The following is a 22414-nucleotide window of genomic DNA, read 5'->3' as shown; positions in this document are numbered from 1 at the left end:
TATGGTTTTTTCAGTGAATTTGCAAGGTTTTTTAAATGCTAATTCCTAACTATAACGTGTGTGAAACCTATGGTTTTTTAAGTGAATTTGTACGGTTTTTTAAATGCTAAGTTACTTTACGCCATTCGTGGCGTGCGCGCCCACTTAACGCAGTTAGTGCCGTGCACGCACGGTGGGCACGCGGTGCGCTACGCGCACCGCGTGCCCACGTTACGCTAGATGGGCCATGTACGCACGATGCGCTTCGCGCACCGTGCGCACATGGAGGACATATGATGCACTTCGTTTTGAAAGGTAATATTTTAATTTTTCGTAAATTTTTATAAGCCATGCACAAATGGTGCCCTTCGGGCACCATTTGCACACGGGGTGGACAGAGTGTGGATAATTTTTTTTTTTATTTATTTATTTTTAAATATTATAGTTTATCTCAGTAGTGAAAAGCCATGCACAATTGGTGGCCTTCGGCCACAAATTGCACACGGGGTGGGGAGAGTGTGGATAATTTTTTTTTTTATATAATTTTTTACCGTACGCGTACGGTAAGCGTAATCGGCGAAATTAGCAAAAAAAAAAAAATTCCGTTTTTGGCCTTGGGGGATCTTTGGGGACTCCCTCAACATGGCTATGTGTGTGGGAGCTGTCTAAACAGCCCCTTTACATGTTTTTGTGCTTTGTATTTTCATCATCACTCTCAGTGCGAGAGAGAAAATGGCGGCCGCCGCTTCCTGGTTTCGGCCGATTCGAATGTTTACTAAGATCTAAGAGCCAATCAGAATCGCGCTCGCGCACGCCACCGTATGCGTACGGTAAGCGTACCGTAAGCGCACCGTAAGCTGGCTCAGATATATATATTGATTTAAAGGCTATTTTCTCAGAATCTACTGAACAGATTTACACCAAACCTACAAAAGGCACTTCCTTGACCTGAGGACTACCTCTCTGCCAAATTTCAAGTAATTCTGTTCAGCCGTTCGGGCTGTAGCCCTGTTTAAAGGTCCTATGGAAAAATGCATGGGAAAAACGCGTTTTGGGACCCCCCTTTTATCTCAGCCCCCGCTTGACGAATCCCCCCGAGACTTTCAGGGTAGGATCGGAGCGTAGCGCCCCACCTATTTTGAAAAATTCGCGAGGATTCGTCGACCGGCGCCAAAGTTATTCAAAATAGAATGTTGCGGATTTCCTATGGAAACGTGGTCCTAACTATAACTACCTACTGGCGACCGCCAGTAGGTAATATATATATATATATATATATATATATATATATATATATATATATATATATATATATATATATATAAGTACTCCGTAGAAGAGCCGCAGTTGAATTGTCACCGCTGTAACCGCATACACGGACACGGACCCAATGAATCAGTGCTAATAATTTTATTTAGTGCAGTATTGCCGCCATAACGTTTCAGCTCCTCCGAGCCTTGATCACATATATATATATTGAAAGAGAGAGAGCTAGAGAGAGAGCGAGATAGATATATCCAAGCATGTGTGACACACATACACACTCATATATACACTACACACAATAGATATCGAAGGTGACTTCCATAAAGATAGTCCTGTCTGACTAAAGTATCCTACATGCCAGCAGCAAAGACACATGATCACACACGCCCCTACAAGAAGCAACAGATCATATGCTCACACCAAGATTTCTCAAGGACTGTAAAGTAAAGAGAATAACAGATGCATACTAGAGAAGGAACAAATGTCCTCCAGGAGACCAGTAACATCCAACCTCCATATAGAATAATGCATAATAAGAACATTGCAGGAAAAGCCTAAAATTCTCCTACTATGCAAGGCTGGCTGTAAACAGCCTGACGGAAAACCTTTTTAGACACTGCATCCCAGGTACATTTAGACACAGTGATATATAACCACCCTGTTCCAAAATAATTAAACACAGGAATTACATATACTCTCCAACAAAGGAGGAAACCAAAGAGTGTGGGTATTCAAAAGAATACAAAACAGACTGAGCTTCTCAGCGTAGTGCTTCAAAACAATGAAGCACCCGCAATGAACATGCACTCCGCTTAAGTATTAACAAAAAGTTGTGCTGACTGATCTGAGAATAAAAATCTGAGTATATACAAAAAGAGATACACACCCTATGTACCAGGTCTCATAACTGGCACAACAATATTTCTCTATAAGAAATACTAAAAGACAGAAGCCATGCAAATTCAGCATACCAAACTGCTTCAAAGAAGCATGTGAACAGATAACCTTCACATCCAGAAGACACTCCTCTTTTAATAATCCTCTTGAGCTTACAGCTCATCCTCAGAGGAACACAAGCATTCTTCAGTCAAGATGGTATTGAAAAAATAATCTGCTTCTCTCAAAAACCCCATCTGGTGACACAAAAGTGGACATGACAATGCCCTAAAAAGGCTTAACCACCTATACAACCTAAGTATAGGCAAAATAGCATTTAAACAGAGAATGAGGAACTATGACTCTGTATCCCTTCACCTATTACAGAGGATTCTTAATGCCGAATTGGCCTGAGCCCTAAAGAGATCGGCACAATCAAATGGCATGTTGACCAAAGTCAACTATACTGCCTCTGAGAAACCTGAAGCTGCCAACCAAGCACAACGCTGTAGCGCCACCGCAGATGCCATGGCCCGACCTACTGAATCTGTAATGTCCATGCCACACCTATCTAAAAGCTTAGCTGCCTGTTGACTATCTCTCATTAAACCAGCCACCTCAGAACAGAGGTTATCCGGAAGAGAATGCAACATATTCTGCAAAGAATCCCACAAAGCATGGGAAAAATGTCCAGCACACAAGACATGTTGGTGGACCTCAAGGCAGAGCTGGCATGAGAAAAGATGTGTTTGCCACATGCTTCTTGACTCCTAGAATACTTATTTACTGGAGTTTTGGGAACAGAATCCAATTCGTGAGAAAATGTTGCAGCCTGAACCACCAGGCTACGAGTGGAAGGATGTCTATGGAGGCAAACTGGGTCTCCAGGTGCAGGCAAATGTCTATGAGCGATATTCCGATCTACTGAATCAGCCTTGGCCCAAGTTCCTAATAAAATATCAAACAGAGCCTCACTATACAGGAGAAAAGGCTCTTCCCCCATCTGTCCATGGTAAGGGACCTTAATCAGAGGGTCGGTAGACCTCTGCACCGTAGGTAGTGACAAATCCAAGACTGTGGCCACCTTACTCAGCATATCTGCGAAGGTAGAACTAGTCTCACTAGCGTGACTAGGGGGGGAAAGTACCCCAAAGTTGGTTAAGATTATTGTCCACTAGCCTCTCCTAGAGCAGCTATCCAGCTCTCCTCTACCTGAGAAAATCTACTCCTGAGAAGGAACCAAAAACATCATATTCCCTTCAGTCTGTACTATCAAATCCGCATTCTACGCCAAATGATGGAGAGAAGGTGATACTTGAACATCAGTAGGTGGAGGAGAGATGATTTCGGCAGACGCCTCCAACGTCAGTATTGGAGTCGGCTGGTCAAAAACAGGCACCGTAGGTGGAGATCCCGAAGGACTGTATACCTGCGCCAAAGCTGAGCCGGTCGACGCCGAACCAACGACACTGATGGCCCAACCGTCACAGGGGTCGAACTCTCCAACAGAACCCCACTCAATTGCTGGGGCCTGGAGGCACTACAGAAGGAGATGGAGTTCCATAGATGAGGTGTAAAGAGTTATAATACTATCTCATCTGGGCCCTCGATGCCCCGGCTCCCGTAAAGATGGAGAGATGTTTTGCAGACTCACGCAAGGCCTCCTCAAACGTAAAGCAGGAGGAGTCGTGGGAAACACAGTCTCCACGCGGTTAAACCTGGGGTTGCAGCGACTTCAACCACTTCTTACCTTTTGGCATTGGCGGAGAGTGACATCCTTTGGACCGGCTCTGGCTTCTAGAATCACCCCACAAACATACCTCCTTCTGAGACGATGAAGACCGAGGCCAGGACGACTCCAAAGATTGCCACATACATGCCACCAGCAACTTCATACAATCCTCTTTTAGTGTCTTCGGCTTCAGCTTTTGCTGGAGCCGAAATCCTCGGCGTCGTAGTGATTGCCCAAATACCACATACAAATTTCTTGTGGGTCTGTAACCGACATCTGCGAACTACAAGACCCACAAGGCTGAAAGCCTGAAGTCATAGAGAAAAAAGAGCACACTGTTCCCAAGAACAAAAAATTGTCAAAGTAGGCCAAAAATGGCCTAAGGATCCTCTTCTCCAGATCCATGTTGCAGCACGGAAAAGAAGAAACTGACATCTGCGCACCGGAGGGGACTTATATGGCTCCACTGACGTCACAACCGGAGTCAATGTCATGTGCCGTACAGCGCCATCCCCCAGCGTGCAGAGGTATTGCTGAAACATTTCCCTGTGGAGAATTCAAAGTTGAGGAACGTGTGGCTAGATGTCTCTATCAGATATCAACTTTTCCTGAGCTTCCTTAACTCCCAGACTGGCAGACCTACACATGCAAACAAATTTTATTGCAAGCTATCCTTGTCCTAACTTTGGTAATGTGTGTTGAGCAGTAAGGCTACACTCTAGGGAAAAGTGCTTGTGTCAAAATTATCATTATGAGTAGAGTCAATGGAAGTAAAGAACATCAGATCCAAATCAAGGTTAAATAAAGTGTAAGGAATCAAAATTAGATCGAATCAGTAAATTAAGAGAAATTAATCATCAAAAACAATCAAAATATTAAATAGCACAGCTATCCAAGTGTTGTATACAAGAGTATACATGAGTAAATGTAAAACACATCAAATCAATGCCAAGTCTGCTTTTAAATCTGTAGTGGTACCCAGAGACTCATGCTTGGGACTGGCAATCTAAAATTCAATTCAAAGTCTCGTTATTCGATTCAAAGAATCATTAAATCATTTCAGATAAATCTTTAAAAAACATTTCAATAAAATCCCATCAGGTACAAGCATTGGGAGCAATTTTCACTAAGGAATAATGCACCAAAAATGTATACAATTTAAGATTCCGAATTTTGGCACGGTACTAAGGAGCGTAGTTTAGCTTAAAATATTTTTAGTGTAAAGTGCAAATACCTACTCAGTACCAACAATAAAGTTAATTTAAATTATACTAACATAATTAAAACCTTCACTGAATAGCAATAAAAGGTATTCTCGCTGTTTTTCCTTTATCTGGACATAAGTTGGACCATTAATTCATAGTATATATTAAAACACAAGCAGTACAACGCGAGTATAATATGGAAAACAACGTTTACAATATGGGTTTTACATCGCATGCAAACACAACGGAGTCGTTACGACTGCGTTGTTACAGCGCAGTGCATTTACTACACAAGTCGTACAACGACTTGCGCTAGATGGCGCTCTAGGATAAGGAATAGTATGAATTACTATTCCAACACTTTCCCTAGTGTTGTACACACTGAAGTTGGAATAGTAAATCATACTATTCCTAAGTACAGCGCGACATCTAGCGCAAGTCGTTGTAACGACTTGCGTTGTAATGGAAGTGCACTGTGACAACACGGTCGTTGTAACGACCACGTTGTGTTTGCATCGCGGAGTAAAATCCGCGAGGTAAAGAGACACATTTGTATAATATATTTACATTAACATTTTTGCTCTTTCTTTTTCCTTATATAACTGGCAGCCAGTAAGAATATACTAACGATAAATACAATATGTTTAGAGCTATCTGATTTTAGTATTCTCAACATCTCTAAGTAACGCCTGATTTTCAACCTTTCACATGGCGGCTTAATCCATTTTCTTCTAGGAGTTACATATTCTGTGCAGAAAAATAAAACGTGTGCGATGTCTTCGATTACGCCTAATGGACATAATGTACACTTAGGGTCCGCCTTCATTTCTGACATCGCCCATTTAGCTGTAAAGACATTTATCTGAAGTATCTCATATCTAAATTTCAGAAGGAGTGTCTTTGCTAGTTGAGGTTCAATTTCATCTAGAAATGGCTCAAAGCTCGGATTCATTTTAAAAGACAAAAATTGTGTGGTAAGTCTCCCTGATTAGCAGTTCAAAGTAACTTTGTGCAAGATAAAATTCCAATAGTTGTGCTTGATCTCTCTCTTTGATTCCGGCGTCAGTAGGCTCGGGTTCACCCAATACCTGCTCCGACCTAAATCAAGGAGCCAATTTTGAATATGGGCCAACCAAGGAAAAGTGACATGAGCATCCAATTCTAATAGCTCATTCATGGTCTGCCTGTAAGTTTCTAATTCCACAGTAGTCCAGACTCTGATCCAATAGTACAATGACCTCCATACAGCTAAGTGTTCCAGCCTTTTTATACCAATATCGTATGTTAATGGGATCATTGGGGTATTTTGGGGGAGGGACCTAAACATTCTCAAGATTTTATTTCCCCAACAATTAAAGGCTGTAGGTTTTCACCTCCCCATAACTGATCCATAGAGGGTGGTGGCTTGGGCTCTAGATTTATATACTTCCAAAGTGGGGGGTAATGGCCTTTGAAACAATCCAATATTGTTTCTTTGCAATGGGGATGGAATTTTGCATTAAAATTGTCTTCGATTTGTTTATTTGTGACTTCCACAAAAGCTTTGAGTCGAGCGTAACGTGTAAATATACAAAGGTGGAAACACACTCCAAGGGCACCCCATTCAAAGCTATTCTGTTTTTGAAGCTTTTATGTGGTCTTATAGCCATGTATTTGGTTTTGTTAGGGTTTATCTCGAGGCCCTTTAGTTTCCAATAATTATTAAGGCTATCAAGTAAGTTTTGAAACTCCCTTGGTGTTTGGGACAATAATATTGTATCATCCACAAATGTTAAGGCACAGATATGAGTACCTCGGAGCTTAGGTGATTCATGGGAGGATGACTGCAGATAATGGGCCATATCATTCACGTATAGTAAAAACAGAGTTGGGGCCAGGACACAACCCTGGTGCACGCCCCTCCTGAACAGAATCTCATCTGTAAGCTCCCCTTCTGTGCCCCAGTGTACCTTGGTGAAGTTTCCCTCATGAAGCCTTATAATTTGATGTAAAATCTCCTCTGGCAGTCCCTGTTGGTGTAAGGTTTTCCATAAAAGATCTCTTGGAATAGAATCAAATGCTGCTTTCAAATCAATGAAAGCAACATATAAATGTCCAAGTTTTAGCTTTGTATATTTCCAGGCTAGGCTTAAGAGTCTAAAAACTTGATTGTTGTACTTGTTCTTCGTCTAAAGCCAGCCTGGCAAGGTGAGAGTATATCATTCTCCCTCATCCAATCATTTAGCTTGGCCAAGATTTGTTTAGCAAACACTTTTTGCAGAATGTCTATCATGCTTATGAGCCTGTAATTTGCGGGTACATCCCTGCTGCCCTTTTTGTAAATAGGGACTATCTCCGCTCCCTTCCATGATTCTGGAATGGGCTCTCCCCTGGAGATCCATATATGGTACCCATAGATCTGGGGCATGTTTCAGAAGGTCCCCTGGAATCTTATCCGGGCCGGGCGCCTTTGCTGACTTAATAGTGGCTATGTCTAAAGCAGTGTCCTCTGTATTAAACTGAAGAGGTACAGTTTGTGCTAACAGCAGGGGCCCCTCAGTAGGGACTGAAGAGTCTGGAGCGGGCACATCAGGTGTGGCAAATAAATTAGAAAAGTGTCTGTGCCAATGTGAGAAGTTGGCCTGGCATATGCTGTTCCTAGTTATAGGGACACCTTGCACCAGTCCAATTCGACTCTTATTGATGATAGGTTTAAGACAACCTTTAAAGAAAGCTATCCTAGTGGTAGCTGTGGAGAGCAGCCTTCAGGCTAAGTCTTGAAGGAGTGTTAAGCTTATTGTTTTACCATAATAACCTCTTGAATAACCAAATGAAAGAGTAGCCCACACAGGTATATATATAAAATATATGTATTTATTCTAGACAGAATCCCACAGTCACTTTATGTGACTAGTGGCAAAGTTACACTTCAAACAAGCATTTATAAACACAATAAATAGCACAGAAATCAATGGGCCCCAGGGGGGGACCAAACCATATACTAAAATAGTGGTATAAGAACCACGACAATTCTACAGGCAATGCCTAGGGCATTCAGGATCGCTTGCCCCTTCAGAATCCACCCACAGTTAAGAGGAAGGGGACCCACGGGAGACGCGTGCAGTGCAAAGAGCTGCTATCGGGATCGCAATGTTAGCCTATGGAGAATGTCGCGGTTGAATATTTAAAGATTAAGGACACTTCTAACAACAGTACAAAGTTAAGGCTTGAGACTTAAGGCTTTGGAGAGCCCACCACCACGGGAGTACTGAAGTACCACTGTTACCTGCCCCAGTGAACCCGGGTGCATAGGTCGATTCTGGTGTCGGGTCGCGGGCTAATTTCCTATGGGAAAGTAGTCCAAACTGCTGCTAGCTGAAAGCGTCGTCGAAGTCGTGAAGATTAAAGTTGAAGAGAAGATAAAGATGAACCTGAAAGCAGAGGGGACAGAGTCTGGGTCACAGCAAAGTGACCAGGGAGCTCACAGGAAGGAGCTCGTGGATGTCGGGTGCTTCAGGTGTAGAAGGTACAGTTGGGCTCTGCAGTCACGGGCTCCGGGAGGCTTCAAGGGAGGCCAGCTTCTGCAGGGCGACTGTCCCACGTCGGCTGAGGGTTGCTGCGGTGTTAGTGTCCCGATTGGATCCACTAAGCATTGGCAACCGCAACCCACACAAGGGACAAAACAGCTGCTGGTGCAGATCCACGAGGTCTGAGGGTGCTCACCTTTGCAGGGAGTGCAGAGCAGGCCTGGAGCAACCAGGGGAACTCTTGGAAAGGTAGGTTTTCCTCCGTCAGGGCCCACAAGTCGAGGGACAAGGGACCGCGGAGGGCAGCAAAATGGAGTGCGTAAAAGGGCTCCCACGGGCCACCGGAGCGGGCTAGGGAGCTGAGCTTTAGCACAGATGCTGCTTGATGGTTGGCTCAGAAATGGGCCAAAGCACAACTTCCCCACTGGTCGGGGTCGTGTGCTATGCAAGAGGTGGCCGGGGTCTCGGGGTATGCAGGGATCTCGGCACCCACGTGGTCCACGGTGCTCAGGCTTGCTGGGCACGCTCACAGTACTCTGGGATGCACTGGAGACCCACCTCAAGGTTGATGGAAGGCGTCGAAGTTCGTGAGAGCAGCGAAGTTCCAACCGGGTATCTTGCAGTCTTTTAGGTGCCTGCCAAGCAGGGGGATAACTCCTTTATCCCAAGAGAGATTTCTTCAGTCAGCTGGGCAGCAGCTCGTCGAAGGTCAGTTCTGTAAAGTTCTGGTCGAATCTGAGGCTCTAGGGCAAAGTTATTCCCATATATCCCCAAGATTAGGGGATGGTCCCAAATAGAGCCTACCAATCAGAGTAGAGGCGGGAAAGGGTGGCTACACCCACTCCCCTTTGTGTGTTTCCCGCCTGGGCGAGGGGCAGGATGCCCCTGAACCGGTTCCAGGCGGTGTATGCAGAATTGGGGCTCTACAGCTGCCTACGTGCAACTCTGAAAGGACATTTGGTGCACCCACCCTGTTCCAATCCACATATCCTGTCTGGGGAGGTGCTGGCACCTCCCTGCCACAGGAGCCCTATTGTCCAGATGGCGAGGCTGGGGTTTTCCCCAGCAACAGCCAGCCAGAGTCGTGTAGGTGGCGGACAGTAGCCATTTTGTGGTACATGTGCACTTTTAAATTGGTGTCTAAATTCTACCGCTTTTCCCATATCACCCTCCTAGCAAGGGGGAATCGTGCCCTCATGCCCATGGCTGGACTGGGGGTATGATTCCTTCATGTTTGACACCAAACACGATATGGTTCTGTGTAGCCATTCTCAAGTTACAGCGATGATGCGATAACTTATAATGCGGTTAAGAGTATATGGTATGGCTACACTACAAACAACCCAGTAACGATTTTACGAAGGTTGCAGAGAGGTCCTACTCACGTAGGGGTCCCCCCTCACACATACCTCAGCACCCAGCCCTGTAGGATTACCAGGGCCTGCCATAGGGGTGACCTATGAGAGTATATGTGTTGTAATGGTGTGGGATATAGGGTACCTACATCCCTGTAAGGGGTGCTAGCACCACCTTACCCAGACTACAGTAGTGGTCTGGTGGTGTCAGTTTGGATGGCTGTCCCAAGGTGGCACAATAAGTGCTGCAGCCCTGGTAGGCCTACTGGGGGACCCATGCCCTGGGTACCTAGGGTACCATCTACAAGGGACTGGTAGGGCATGCCCAGTATCCAATTAGGTTTGTACCTAGAGTACTTACATCACTTTTAGGGAGAAAGCAGATAGGCTGGGGTCCTGGATAGCAGGATCCCAGCCAGACTAGTCAAAAACCACTCACATACCAGGCAAAAAGTTGGGGGCAACCATTAGTCAGATTCCACTCTTCTACAGCCAAGTACAAGGGTCCAGAAAATGATCAGTAGCCAATTTGCTCGCTTTGCTACCATGAGCTATTATTTTCCAGAGCATACACTGGTCTCTGGTTTTTGCAGCTATTATGAGATCAATCCAGCTAGCATCTTCCCAATTCCTCAATGCTATCCTCTGTGCTTTTTTGTGTTCTGCTCTTTCATGTCTGATATGTGTTATCTTTTTGGCTTTAAGGGCTCCAAGGAGCCAATGTTTGGCTGAGGCGCATTCCTTATTAAACCAGTAGTTTGAAGGCTGTTGCTTGGGTCTTGATTTATCAATACCTGTCTGAGCAATGTAAAATGGAATTTCCAGTGGTCAAGAATATGGAAAATGATGCAAGGATTTGGGTCAAATCAACTGCAGATTCTGTTAAGTCTCCTTTAACTGGGTTGAGATTGTGGAAATGCACAGGAAGTTGATTTGGAGTTACCAAAGAGGACATGATTAGACGTTGCTCTGCTTTAAAGTTATGTGCAACCAAAGCAAGCCCTCATTGAGTCCTCGTTTCTTCTGGGCAGTAAAACTGGTTTGAGTTTGATGATTCATGCTGGAGCACTATACATCTTAGCAAGAGGGGCTGTGGTTTTTGACTACATACTACCAGCTTGAAGGTTGAATCTGTCATGGTGCAAGTGAGTGTAACAAATAAGCAGGAAATGTCCAACTACGATACAAATATTTATTAATTGCAAAAAAAAGCACTTCTCTTCATCTATAGATGCATTCGAATATAATTGCACATGTTCAGATTGCTGTTCTTGGAGAACAGAAGTGCAAAAGGAGGTCTTTTTATCATTCAGTTGTTGCTACACCATCTCTCATTTCTTCATTCCAGTAGGCGTTTACCTATTTCATTTATTAATCCATTTGCTTTCTAGCTTACTGACAAATAAAAGGTAAAAAATGACTTCACAAGTAACAGCCAGGGAAGCACCACACGAGCTAGCATATCCTTCACATTATCTCACACTCGGTTTACAAATTTGCTGCCAAAGACTTATCACACCAGTCTAATGTAGTAGTAGGAGGAGGAGGCATGTGATATAATCAACAACATTCATACACATGTTATTATTATTATTATGTGTTCTTATATAGCGCTCAACTTACCCTTGGGCATCTTGGCGCTTGCCTTGGGAACCCGTCCTGGTTTTTCCCTGTGAGATAACCCGTACTGGGCATCCCCAAGGTGAAAGCCAGGCATCCCGCCGCGGGGGGGCCGTTGTGGAGATTAAGCAAGCTATTGCCCAGAGTTGCAGCGTGGGACCCATGATTAGAATAGGCACTGAGGCGAGAATATCCAGTCCGCGGAATTTATAGCCCGAGACCCTGCCGCGACGGGAATCGAACCCTGGTCCCGGACCAGTGCTCTGCATCGAGGTCTGCCGCTCTAACCATTGAGCCACACTTCTCCACATGTGACTTATTTTCAGTTGTATGTAAGGACTCATGTTCAGCAAGATGAATCACAATTATTCCTTATTAACTCAACAAAGGTAGCATATGTTGCTGGAGATTAGAACTAGTAACAATTCATCCCAGTTCTGCATCTCCAATCATATTTCCCAAAGTACAGGCTGTTCGTTGAGGAACCCAGGAGCCCAGAACAAAACTGCCATTGGCTGGCAAATATGTAATAGCCCATGGATTTTCATCAAATTCTGTTCAAGCCTGAGTCTATCAATGTTCATGTCTAGGGTATCAATTTGATCTAAAAAACTATGTAATATAGAAACCTAGTAAGCAGAATCCACTGCCTGGAAAAAATAATATCTCTGACTTCTAGCATTGTACTGTGAGAGATATATAGACAACAATGGTAACTAAAATATGAACATGTTTGACAACTGAAGCAGACCTTAAGCCAATAGGCATAATAAGCAATCAGTGTCACAGTTGCCTAGTATTTAAATATATAGGCAGAAATTTAAGTTGATGCAAGGTGAAGTTCAAGTTGTTGTAAAAGTTACAACAAAGTAGTTCTTAAACCTGAAAAACAACAACAACTTCATGGAACTCAAGCCCAGAGACAACAGAAAGAATAGAGATGTACTAAGAATTGGAATGATCTTTCTTAAGGAAGGAGGAACCAGGAATGCATACAGTACATGTTTAATAGAGAGCAGCTGTGCTTTGCGGTGTAACATGTGCCTACTAGTCACACTGTTTCACAAGCAAGTGTACTAAGTCAGCCATTATCCACAGTATCCACAGCATCAAACAAATCAGTTTGAATCCTCCAGAGCAAGAAAAGAACCACAGATCGATATAACAATCATAAAGAAAAAAGGGGGCCATTTAGGTGTGCACCTTAGACTCATTCTGCTGTGCCTCACACAGAGTAAACTGAGGTTAGAGGACAGACAGTATCTAGCCTCGGTGGAATCTTTGCCCACCTGCCTCCTGAAATATGAGACTGTACACAAAAGATATAGTGCTGTTACAATTTCACCATTTTATTAGAGGCTTCACTTTCAGATGTTTCTTGATTGTGTGTTAGATCATGTCCACGTTCTCAGCCAATAGCTCATTTGACAAAATGAACAAGTTACTTACCTTCAGTAACGCATTATCTGGTAGAGACTCTATCTAGCTGCAGATTCCTTACCTTTGAATTTCCCAGGCGTCAGGCTGGATCCAGGAACTTTTGGTGAGCAATACACCTTGCGTGGGACGTATGGGAGATCCATTTGGCTCCGTTTGACATCGTCGGTGTCGGTAGCGTCGGTTATGACGTTGTGGTGCCTTCGTAAGGACATCAGTACTTTTCGTATTTTCCACATCAGAAGCACAGAGCCACGAAGTAACTGACATAGTCGTGTGCAAAAACTAGGGCCCTGAAAAGGGGGAGTACTCCTAACCCTACAACATTAGTCCGCAAGGCGGGGAGGCATGGGTGGGGCTGTAAGGAATCTGCAGCTAGATAATCTCTACCAGATAATGTGTTACCGAAGGTAAGTAACTTGTTCATCTGATAGAGACTTCTAGCAGCAGATTCCTTACCTTTGAATCAGATACCCGAGCCATACCATCCCAGCGGTGGGTTGCGGACTCATGATCTAGACTAAGAAGTTTTGCAGGACTGAACAGGCAAAGTGCCCATCCCTGCGCACTTGACAATCAAGGCAATAATGTTTTGCGAACATGTGCAATGATGCCCTCTTTCCCGCTTGACAGATGTCTTGGACTGGGCACCCCAAGCCAAGGTTGTAGTCGCAGCCTTTCCCCTGGTGGAGTGCGCCCTTAATCCCTCAGGGGGCTGCTTCTTCACCAAGGAGTACCAGATTTTCATGCAGAGAATGACCCAGCAAGAGATGGTCCTTTTCTGCACTGCCCGTCCCTTCCTTGCTCCCACATACCCCACTAAGAGTTGGTCACCCACACAGAACTCTTTTGAGCGTTCAAGGTAGAACGACAACGCTCTTTTTGGGTTCAGTCGGTGGAGACGCTCCTCTTCCTTAGAGGGATGTGGGGGAACAAAGAAGGTGGGCAAAGTGATGAACGGACCCAGATGGAATGGGGTCACAGCCTTTGGAATAAAAGATGCCCTGGTGCCAGGCACCACCTTGTCCGGAAAGGACATACGATAAGGAGGCGAGCTGGATAATGCCTGCAATTCACCTACCCTCCGGGCCGATGTAATCGCCACCATGAAGGCTGTTTTGATGGTCAACAGCCAGAGGGGACAATTCTGCAAAGGCTCGAAGGAAGCACACATCAGGTAAGTGAGGAGCAAATTAAGGTCCCACTGTGGCATAACAAAGGGCGTGGGTGGAAACAAGTGAGCCAGCCCTTTTAGAAATCTATTTACAATAGGAGACTTAAAGAGAGAGGGCCGGTCTGGCAGTCACAATAAAGCAGGCAGAACAGAAATGTAACCCTTGAGAGTTCCCAAGGCAGAACCCTGCTGGGCAAGGGTTAGAATGAATAAAAGGACAGTAGAAAGAGAAGCAGAAAGAGGGTCAATAGTCCTTTCTGTACAGTATAAAGCACATTTCTGCCAACGGCAGGCCTATACCGTTTTAGTGGACTTCGGGAGGAAGGTCAAAAGCTTTTAACTGCTGCCGCTCAATCTCCATGCATGGAGGTGCAGAGTTGACAGGTTTGGGTGGAGAACCCTCCCCTGCTGCTGTGACAGAAGTTCATCCTGAAGGGGCAGCCTGTTCGTAGGATCGACACTCATGCTCAGAAGCTCTGGATCCTTGCCCAGTCCGGTGCCACAAGAATGACTTGGGCCCGGTCGCTCCTGGGTTTCTTCAGAACCCGGGACAGGAGTGGTATGGGCGGAAAGACGTACAACAGGCCTGAGCTCCTCTCGTGGCGAAGCGCGTTGCCGAGCGATAGCCCCCGTGGAAACTTCAGCGCGCAGTACTGCTGACATCGAGCATTCTCTCCGGAGACGAAAAAATCTAAGCAAGGTTCTCCTCACTGCTGAAAGAGACCTTGCGCCACCTTCAACTGGAGATGCCATTTATGATCCTGAAGGCATTGATGGATGAGATTGTCCGCCCTGGCAGGCAGAGAACCTATGTAACAACAAGAGGAGGGACAATAGGGCTTTTTTCAGGTCCAGCATACGTGCCCAGGGCAATGTGTATAAAGATGGGTATGCAGTTCCTAAGGGTGAGGAGACATATAAGGTCAGCGAGTACTAGCTTCGATATGTAGGTTCAATAAGTGAATCCTATTATTCAAAGTGAGAGGGGGAGACCCCTCTTCAGAACTGGAGCCCTCACACACCCAGCAAGCTAGGTGTCATGCTTCATCATCTGGGCTTGCTCCTCATCGGGCCAGCGCTGCAATGCCTGACGGGCTCCCATAAATGGGGCTCTTTGTCGGAGCTCGTTTGTCCCTCCCGTTTGGTGCAGTGGGGGTGAGGGGCCCAGTAGTGTAGATGTAGTGTAAGTGAGTTAAAACAGGTCATTTATTCCTTGAATTGTATTTATTCTGGTAGGTAAATTGCCTGATTAAAAGTCAATATAGTGGCATAAAGCTAGGGGTTAAGTGCCTAGATGCCTACGTCCTACTCTCATTCGGTCGACATGTTTCTTGCCTCTGTTGTCAGTAAGATCAGGGGCAATTCATCAGGACCAGGGTATCAAATGCTATCTACACAAAATGAGAGGGGAAAACCTACCTCCCACATCGTAATACAGTGGGCAATGTCTCACTGATGTCACGGAAACTAGATCAGAAAAAGGACAGATATTATAATAGCTGTACGTTTACTCGACATTCATAATGTGCCTTATACGCCTTAGTGACAATAGCACACAACATATTAGAAGGTGTGCATATACAAGTGATGTCTCACGCAGTTATAGTGCCTAGGTGCTGTGGAAGGACCAAGCACTAAGTGTTTTAAAACCAATTACAGAGAAGTGTAGCTCACTGGTTAGAGGAGGCATACCCTGAAGCAGAGGTCAGACCCGGGACCAGGGTTCGATTCCCGACGCGGCAGGGTCTGGAGCCCAATTGTCCACGGACTCGATAATTCTCGCTTCGGTGCCTACTCTAAGCACGAGTTCACACTATGCAGCTCTGGGCAACAAGCTTGCTTAATCTCCACAACGGCCCCCCGCGGCGGGATGCCTGGCTTTCACCTTGGGGATGCCCAGTACGGGTTATCTCACAGGGAAAAACCAGGACGGGTTCCCAATGCAAGCGCCGAGATGCCCAAGGGTAATTTGAGCGCTATATAAGACCGCACATACATACATACAACATAAAAACATGAGCAAAGCAGCAGTGGAGCATATTGTTGTGGAAATGCTCACCTAAGGGCCTAAATAGTATGGCCTCATCAATTTCCGGCGGAATAAAAGGGACACCAACAGTAAGTGTCCTGTTGAAAGAAAATAAAAATATAAAGAAAGATAAATGGGGATCGGTAAGTGAATGAATCAGTATCCATCCGTAGGTGCTCACATGGGAACAGTGTTATAACATGGAGGAGAGGAGATAACAAGGTGGATCGCCAATACCCCCTCAGTATGTCCCGCACATAGGCAAGCTCACAAGGGACACAAAACCAACAAGGCGCTCGGTGAGTAGTCAAACCTCGGGTGCTGCCAGGTGTTGAACCACCAGGGATATGCCCTGCTGTTCCAGCCATGTCCAGAGATGCATGGCCTCTCGACAAAGGGGTGCAGTACTACATGGTGGTGGTGTTGTCTGTGAACACCTGCACCAGTTTCCCCTTGACAGAGGAAGAAATGCTTTCACTGCCAACCAAATTACTCGGAGCTCCAACAAGTTTATGTGGAGTCCCGTCTCTGCCGGAGACCAGTGATCCCTGATCTCCACCTCTCCCATGTTGCCGCTCCATCCTAGAAGTGATGCATACATCACGACTGTGAAATTCGGTTGGGGAAGGGAGAGAGGTCTGCCGCTGACCCAATCGCGGTTCGTTAACCACCACTGAAGATACTTTGCAGTTCCTTCCGAGATCTGAACAACGTCGGTGTGCCCATTGGAACTTCAAGTCCCACTGCAGAGCCCGCACACGCCACCTGGTGTGTCTTACAAACAGGATGGAGGAGGCCCAACAGCCTCAGAGTCAACCTCACCAAAATCCAGGAAAGAGGCACAAATATCAGCCATTCGTTGAGGTAGGGGAAGACTGACACCCCTAACCTGCACAGATGAGCTGCAACTACCGTCACCTTGGTGAACACCCGAGGGGCACTGGTAAGACCAAAGTGGAGCACAGTAAACTGAAAGTGCTTGTGGCCTGATTTGAACTGCAGGTAACGCCTGTGGTTCGGCAGAATGGGAATGTGAAAATACGCATCCTGCAGGTCCAACGCCACCATTCAGTCTCCTTGGTCTAGGGCAGACAATACCTGAGCCAAAGTAAACATTTTGAATTTCTCCTTTTTGAGGAAAAGATTGACGGTCCAAAGATCTAAAATGGGTTGTTCTTCTTCGGAATCAGAAAGTAGCGGGAATAACAGCCACTGCCTACTTCTAAAGCTGGGACCCTTTCTATAGCTCCTTTGGCCAAAAGAGCTGTAACTTCCTCTTAGAACAACTTTAAATGATCCTCTGCAACTGTTCCAGACTTGGTGAAATTTGAGGGGGAAAAGAAAGGAAACAAATATAATAGCCCTCCTGGACGATCTGCAAGACCCACTTGTTTGTTGTTATAGACCTCCAGCGGTGGAGATGATGAAAAATTCTCCCACCCACTGGAGTAGTGTGGTCCTACGGAATCAGCCTAGGAGTGCTTGGAGGCTACGGCTCCTGGGGGTAGTGAGGTAGATGACTTCTGGCCTCCATTCCGAGGACAGAATGGACTGCATCCATATCCACACGCAGCTTGGGTAGTCTGAGCAGAGCAGTGGCTAGGATAGGGTTGACACGGCTGGAAACCCCTTCCATTGCCATGAAAGGGGCAAAAGGAAGACTGGCCACGAGGAGTGGAGGAGAGGCCCAAGGATCTGGCTGTAGCTTGAGAGTTCTTGAACCTGACCAGGGCTGAGTCTGACTTTTCCCCAAAAAGGCAGGTTCCATCAAAGGGCATGTCCATTAAATTGGCTTGGACATCCCCAGAATAGCCAGTTTTATGAAGCCAGGAATGGTACCTCAAGGCCACCGTCGTGGAAATCGGCCTGCCTAGCTAATCGGTCATATCTAATCCACACCGTATGGTGAATTTTGCTGCATCTCTCCCGTCCTTGACAGCTTGGGAGAGCACAGCCTGGGCCTCCTCCAGGACTTGTGGCAGCACCTGCGCAACCGTCTCTCAAACAGAGTGGGAGAAACGGCCCAATAAGCACGCGGTATTCACCAACCGCAAAGCCAGACTGGAGGATGAAAGCATCTTCTTCCCAAATGAGTCCAGTCTCTTGGATTCCCTACCCAGAGGGGCAGAAGTGAATGCGCTCTGGGAAGTAGAGACCTGCATCACCAAAGTTTCTGGGGTGGGGTGTTGTCTGAGGAACTCTGGGCCGCACGGAGCTGGGCGATGGCAGCATGCAATTGTCCTGTTCACAGAAGCCCCTGTGCTAGGCTTAGATCATGTTCCTAAAAGGACATCCGTAAGTGCCTCATTAAAGGGCAATAGGGGTTCAGAAGTGGGAACCCCAGGCTGAAGTACTTCGGTCAGATTAGTCCTGACCTGCACTGAGGGCAGCTCCAGTTCTAGGATCTCAGCTGCCCTCTTAAACACCATGGCATAGAACGCCCCCTCCTCCATAGCCACTGTAGGCAGAGAGAGCATGCCAGTGTCTGGGGAAGTATCCAGATCACTGGCTTCCCCAAGTTCCCCATACCAGTCCATTGTCTCCTCAGAGACATCCTGGTTCTCAAGAGGGTCTCCAGCCTCCTCCCATTCCTCTCCTGAGTTCAGCACGTCCACAAAGTGGTCAGGCGACAAAATAGAACCCAAGGGTTCTGTCGACATCGGCGTCGCTCGACGCCGTTCCGGCTCCGTGTCATCGGGGATGAGGATGGGGCTTGCGCCACCGACGGGCATCGGCTTCGAATTCTCTGGGGAAGGTCACGTTGGTACGACAGGCGTTGATCCGGATCCAGGGTCGGATCCCTGAGGCCCCACCCGCGCCATGGCCAGAGACGAGGGCGTCGAACCCGATGGGGTCCCCATCCGGCCCCATGGAGCCAGAGGGCTCACCAACCGGGTCATTGCACTCAAATACGCGGCGCATGGCCTCGTAAAACTCTTTAATTTGAGCGGGAGTCGCTACGGCTCCTGGAAAGGGTGGAAGGCGCGAAGGCGACTCAGGCTCTGGGTCTGCAGAACCGTGCCTGAGCATCGGTGCTCCTTACATCTCTCGACGACGGACGCCAGTTGAGGTGAAGTCTTAGTCCATTTGGCCTTCTTCTTCTTCTTGTGCCTCTTCCCCGAGTGTCCAGAAGACCTCTAATGGGAGGAAGAGGACTAAGGGCTCTGTGAGCGGTCCCGCGACCTCCTCTTCTTCAAACAGGACCGTGATCTCCTCAGAGACTCGCTTGACAGTGTCAACTGCTGGGCCGCAAGCAACTTCTACGCTCGCTCCCTTAAGGTCTTCGAACCATCGCCCGAATGTCTGAACAAAGTTTTCGGATCCAGCCTGACGCTTGATTAGAATTATACATCATATCTGAACTTAATGTTGGACATTAGTTTAAAAAGACTCAGAGAAAGTTATTCTTTATATGTTTTCTAAAAGTAATAAAAGTGGGCTCAGGGCTAAAATCAAGGAGTAAAGAGTTTGAGGTGGAAGATGCTATTTACAAGGGGTAAAGGGAAATTACATATCAGATTTTTCTGATTCCATGTAGGTGCACATTTAAAGTCCTATCTGCTGCTTGATGTGTGGATTTAGATGTTTAAGCAAACTATAAAGTATATCCTAAGGTCTTTACTGTTGCAGAGAGTGAAGATGAGTACCCTTAAATTATTTCAGTCAGTTACGAAGGGTAACATTTTATTTCCTAATCTGGATGCAGTCGGGAGGAATTCAGTCTTCTTGTGCATTAGGATAATTTCTGACATTCAGCCATTGAGTTTAACAAGATAAGTGTGGAGAACGAAGATGTCTTTGAAAGTCATGGTTTTAAGACCGATCATACTATTGTTCAAATGTTAGATTATGGAGACATTCTTATCCTTGAATATCAGACAAGTGAAACATGAAAAAGACACAGGTCTAGCTCTGAGAAAGAGCACATTACATTGAAGTTCTTCTTTCATAAACATACTTCGCTATCCTTACCACTTCTGGTTAGTTAGTGAGAAAGAAAAAGGAACAACTTAGGACCAGGCTATGGAAGTACATGGAGTGCCTCAGTGCTCAAACAAACCCTTCAGAGGTGATTGTGTTCAAAGCAACCAATAGACATAAGAGTAAAGAGGTTTCATACTCATTCAACATTCAATGCTCATTTAGAATTTTCAAATATGGTTGCTTTAATGATGGATCCAGGGCAGAAGTGCCCATGTTTATAGGCTGTTGACCAAGCAGATCTTGTACATGTTGCAAAGAGCTTTGAGTGTGAAAAAAGTCTTATTATAATCAACATATCAACAAACTAGTATAAAGTTAGATTCTATATCAGCTACAAAATAGAAGGGAACAGTAGGTCTTGTGTGTTGAGTAATAGAATATTACCTGTGTAGGTTGCTTCCTTAAAGTTGTATTTGACATGATCATATTATATCTGAATTTGGTGTTTTAGTGGACTTGTGAACCCACTTGCAGGACTCTTGTTTCCTATCTAGTGGTCACAAGTTCACTCAACATCTCGCCTTTCAAAAACTGCTAACTATAGAACCATTGAGTATGGTAACAATAAACATTGGTTAACTGTCAACAGCACCAAAGAACACTTCTGGTGGTGATTGTGCCGTCTACAAATATGCTTGTTATGTTTTGTGTTCATGGAGTAAATTTCCTGGCAAAACAAATAGATAAAAATTCTTGATCCCACACGTCATAATATACAGACTGTGATCCGAACTTTCCAATAGATGTCTCTTAGTAGAATATTACAAATCTCCCTGGCTTGGACTTGTAACTTCTTCAATTTATGATTATCTAGATTGTCTACCACTCGCTTTAACCCTTTCCGTGCTCCTGACGGAACCACTCCATCATGAGCCACGGGTGCGCTGTGCTCATGACGGAGTGGTTCCGTAATGATGCGGCCGTTGGCGGCCGCTCCGCCCACGCGGCGCTAATTCCCCGCCTGTGCGGGCGATTAGCGCAGTGGGCGGAGACGTGACGGAACCACTCCGTCATGAGCACAGCTCACCCGTGACTCGTGACGGAGTGGTTCCGTCACGAGCACAGCGCCACCGCAACTGCCCGCAAACCCCCCACAGCGCCGCGGCGGAATTCCTGCCGCGGCGAAGAGGTTAAGAGCTAATGTATAAAGACCTATTACAGTCACAAAATAATATTATTTGAAAAATCACAGGATTTGCTACCACAAAAAGTTTTTTATATAATGTATAACAATCATTTTACGGGTTTAAAAAAAAATATATAACTTGTAAAAAGGGTTTTGCTATCCTTTACAAACAGGAGAGGCAATGAAAGAGACTTCCACCTCTTTTATGTGAGTCATGACAGTATGTATTACTTGTTTATAACTGTAATTGCAAACCTCAGATTGTTCACCAACCTCCGAGTTCAGATGGACAGTTTTGGGGGTAGCAGGCAGCGGTCCAGAGGATCACTTTTTGCAGTCACAGATGCCTTCCAAAGCAGGAAATATCACTTGGCTGTACCTGTCCCTTTAATGGATATGAGCAGCTTTTAAAATGTTTTCAGTTTGGGAATGCAGTTGGAGGAATGGATATCTGCTGTTCCTTGCAGGCCTCCATCCCAAGATCACCATTCCTCCATTTACAACCCATCACAAGACATCACAAATTGCAACCTGCCTAATTAATATTCACTCACCAGGTCATTTGTGATGTCTTTAAATTGAGGATACTTGAGATGATGTCTATTAGTACGTAGGTTTTTGTAATATTGAATACCCATTCCCAAACCAGTTGGTGTGTAAATAACCCATCATAGGGTCCAAATTAGTATTAGTATATTCTAAATAATTATAATTTTGTAAGTTAAACACTTTGTTTGAAACTCCTAAAGGAGGCATGGTGTGCTCAAGGGCTTTTGCACTCAATGTATAATGCGGACATAATTCAGATATTTGTATGTACACATATCAAGAGCATTGTCTACATACCACTGCAAGAGAGGGTGGGCTAGAGGATCTTGTTTATCCATCTGTTTCTTGATTTCCAAGTAAGGTGCCTAGAATGCAATACCATATGAATCAATATAATTGAAAACATTAAATTCAGCCTCACTTTTGGAGCAAAATTCAGAATCTCTATTTCACTAAAACAATGCAATTACCAAAATCATCAGCATCATCGAAAAGATAAAGTCATCACTTTTAATGACAATATTTGTTTCTAGTTATCCATTATGTCGCTCCCATACTCTGCCCTACTGTTCACAT

At 45.4% G+C, this 22414-nt stretch overlaps 1 protein-coding gene across 1 annotated transcript in view; it reads right to left on the bottom strand.

Annotated features, from left to right (window-relative positions):
- PARP8 (poly(ADP-ribose) polymerase family member 8) overlaps positions 1 to 22414 on the bottom strand; it is a 788553-nt gene that overhangs the window by 181784 nt on the left and 584355 nt on the right. The window contains exon 18 of the mRNA XM_085631232.1: positions 22136 to 22203. Within this exon, the coding sequence (XP_085487358.1) occupies positions 22136 to 22203 (68 nt within the window). The remainder of the gene's footprint in view (positions 1 to 22135; positions 22204 to 22414) is intronic.

This window comes from Triturus cristatus, chromosome 2_1 (assembly GCF_964204655.1).
Source record: "Triturus cristatus chromosome 2_1, aTriCri1.1, whole genome shotgun sequence".
NCBI classification, from domain to species: domain Eukaryota; kingdom Metazoa; phylum Chordata; class Amphibia; order Caudata; family Salamandridae; genus Triturus; species Triturus cristatus.
The sequence above is the reverse complement of the archived record's forward strand: the minus strand, read 5'-3'. Positions and strand labels throughout refer to the sequence as shown.